The 3,425-nt window shown below is 42.9% G+C and overlaps 1 protein-coding gene across 1 annotated transcript in view; it reads right to left on the bottom strand.

Moving 5' to 3' along the window:
* The window catches only part of LOC134078197 (NLR family CARD domain-containing protein 3-like), a 38,550-nt gene extending 36,506 nt beyond the window's left edge, over positions 1-2,044 (bottom strand). The window contains exons 1-3 of the mRNA XM_062533942.1: positions 1,992-2,044; positions 1,081-1,177; positions 797-952 (exon numbers count right to left, since the gene is read on the bottom strand). Of these exons, the coding sequence (XP_062389926.1) occupies positions 797-951 (155 nt within the window). The 5' untranslated portion in view covers position 952; positions 1,081-1,177; positions 1,992-2,044. The remainder of the gene's footprint in view (positions 1-796; positions 953-1,080; positions 1,178-1,991) is intronic.
* Positions 2,045-3,425: the final 1,381 nt, after the last annotated feature.

The raw sequence follows: 3,425 nt of genomic DNA, 5'->3' as shown, positions 1-3,425 counted from the left end.
GTAAGTGTGCACAAACGAACTTGATATTAGGCTATTATTGTGTGCAGTCACATACTTAAACTAGCAGCCATGTATTGCTGGTTATGGCATGACCGCTAATAACGTGTGTGAGAGCAGAAAAGACGCGCAGGCAGGCTAGGGGAGCAGAGCCTATGGCTCTGTAGGGGGGACTAGAAGCATGCCTTGTGGACACGCATGTTAGGCTATACTTCAAAAGAACACACGGACATTATTATTAATAATTATTATAAATCAATCCGCGGATCATGTCTGCCGAACCGTAGATACTGATCCGAACGGATCACGGATCAATGATGATCCGTTGCACCACTAGCAAGAAGGCAACGGAAACTTCTCGGATGTTCTGTGATTGGTTCGCCAACATCAGGCGAACATTTGGGCGTTAGTTTCCAGACTGGCTTAGCAGCGGGATTGAAATCACCGTGCAAGGCAGTATGGGAACACCCAGGCTAGGTAAACGTGGTAATACTGCATCTTTCATTTGAGACCAGTTTTTCTTGGCCATTTGTGATCATGCGCCTCAACACCCCTCGTTGTTTCATCTACATCCATGGGTGTAGGGTGTGCAGGGTTCAAGGGCAAGACAGCGGTGAATGACAACTAGCAAAGAAATTTGTGTCATATGCTTGTGTCTGGCGTAGTGACGTGCCAGATGTAACATAACATGAGGTGCAATATGATGTCTTGAATTTTGAAAACTCCAGATGGAACAACTCACCTTCGATAAGGCCTTCCTTTGCTGACCCCCTGATGCCCATCAGTGGACACAACTCACCTTGGATAAGACAGCACTCTTCCTTTGCTGACCCCCTGATGTCCATCAGTAACGGACTCCTCATCCTTCAGGGACACGTGGCTGGACACGGCACATGCTGCTCTGGCTGTCTGATATCCACTGACAGCATCCTCACCCTCTTGAGGGAAATCCATCCTAATCAATCAAATCAATAACAAAATGAAATGAGAGTGATTGAGTGGGTGTGAGAGAGAGAGGGAGGAGGGCTCTCAAGAGAGACTAGGAACAATGTTTTGACGAGAGATTTCTCAGGAAACACTCACTTTTTGCAGCTACCAATCAGATCTGTCGATCCATTTCTGCTCCAACAATAGCAGACATGTTGATAGAGACCAGGGAACCACAGAGAGAGGGAGTAATCTATAATGGAAATCAATACCAACACTTTAACATGAAACCATTCCCACCACTACTTGTACTATTACAATTAATTACCTATTCATAACTAATAATAGCCTGTGCTAAGTAGTATACCACTACATTTTTGGTAATTTGCTGAAAAGTGTGTTGCTCTGACTGTGTCTGGTGTTTAACTAACGTAATAGATTTTGACAAAACTGCAGACGGTAGCCTAGTAGACGGTGCAGCCTATGTGGTTTTGAATGCAGGCTTTGTTAGGCTATCAGTAGGGGGAGCCCACAGGAAAGACTTTAGGCTACTTTTGAGCCTTAAATTTTTTTTTATAAAGAAAACGTTTATTTTTAGCATTTCTCATAATCCCATTACAAGATGTCGTGATGCCTATATCAGGCCAGAAGCTACACCTTAAGGCTACAGGCCAATGAAGTAGGCTAGGCTACGATAGCCAGCAAGTTTATTCGTGTGGTTGTTAGGTAGGCTACCTGTCTGTAGGTTTAATTATAGGGGAGAACCGGCACAATCGTAAGACTTTTTATTTTATTTTCTCAGTTCACATAGGCCTACATAATTTATTTACAACTAGGCTACGTTTCGGTTGATCCATTCGACAGACTATTTACTATGCTACATTTAAGCCTATTTGAGTGACGTCTGAAAGTTAGCATGAAATGCAGGCCTAGCCAACGAACAAATCCACTTCGTCTCCGATTGGTCTCCCTCTCCAAATGATCTCCAAGCCACGACACCGACAGCAATTAACGCTTCTCTGTAATCGATCATAACTATAAAAACTAACTTCATCTAGGCTACTTACCTCTATAAAACGTCAAAAATATTCTTGCCCTGAGCACCGGTCTCTTATCTGAGATTTACTTTCGATTTCACTTGTTCCGGGTATTTCATCACATGGCATGGGGTGCCTCTCAACATCTCTCCTCGAGGGGCGTTCCCACTGATCTATAATCGACACTGGATAGACTGTCCCATTGTTGCCGCACCATCATTCTTTATTTAGATCAGTGAGGAACGAGGCCCGAGGAGCGAGGGAGGACGTAAAAGCCCAAACGAGAGGCACCCATATGGTTTTGGATTAGCCTACGTGCACTTCCACACTTGCTGGGCCGTTCCATTGGATGTGATCTTGACAGCTGGGGAAGGTAGGCCTACTGTGAGTGTGAAAGTGTAGCCCAACCCCTAGCATAGGCCTAGTCTAGCACCCGACTCGCAAGAAAACATATTCTATCAAGGATGCGCTCTTGACTTTGAGAAACAGCCTAGCAGGCCAAAAACCATAGGCCAGCTGTATTTCTCTATTATAGTAGGCTAGCCTAACACTGGAACAGGCTAGTTGTTGTTGCTGTGCACATATGTCAAATAGTCGCTTTGGACCTCATTAATGCTGCCAGGAGCCATTATCTGTGCAATAGAAAGAAAGCAAGCAAAGTTGTTAAATCCCAAACCTAGAATGAACATCTTACCAATAGCCTATACTTACGAACTACTTTCTATTTTTTTTTAGTATGATTGATCAGCAGCATATTTTCATTTTCTTGATTCTTGAACTTCCACTGGATCACTCTAACGTCTCGTAAGCGCTCTGACCACAAAACAACCACAAGGTGGCAGTAGCCTACCGTGACATTCTCCACTGTGAATCTACGCCTCTACTATAAATCTCCACGTCAGTTCAAAATAGAAGTAGGAGGGTGGGAGGTGGGAGGTGGGAGGTGGTAAGTGAAGTAAAAATTCTCAGTAAATGAGAATGTGATTTTTCCTATCTCAACGTTCTAACTTTGAACTTTTTTTTTTATCTTTTACATTTTGACGGATTATCTCAGAAGTAGTAGAAACTGGCTTCATAAATACTGTCAGCATCTTTTTTTTTTGTTTTACTGTAGTCTAGCTATTGTTGGGAGTAGGCCTACCTCAAGTTACTTTGTAAAAGTAAGCAAAGATAGTAGAAGACCGCAAAGATCTCTTTACTTTAGTCAAATCTATATACTATTGTTTCTTCTTCTTCTTTTTTTAGTCGTCTTTTAATTTACTATGGCATAATAAAATGGCAAAACATATATAGACATGCTGGTGTGTTCACTTCACTCAAACCGTATGATAGACACGCTCATTCAGGCAACACATCGATGGTGTCTTCACTTCACTCAAACTGTAGGCTACAGCCCCTGTTATGTTTTGAGAAGGGATAGTCAGCTTGGGGCCACACATTTCAAATGCCATAGAACGATCTCCT

The sequence above is a fragment of the Sardina pilchardus genome, chromosome 1 (genome assembly GCF_963854185.1).
Source record: "Sardina pilchardus chromosome 1, fSarPil1.1, whole genome shotgun sequence".
Taxonomy (NCBI): domain Eukaryota; kingdom Metazoa; phylum Chordata; class Actinopteri; order Clupeiformes; family Clupeidae; genus Sardina; species Sardina pilchardus.
This window is presented reverse-complemented; position numbering and strand designations above follow the sequence as displayed.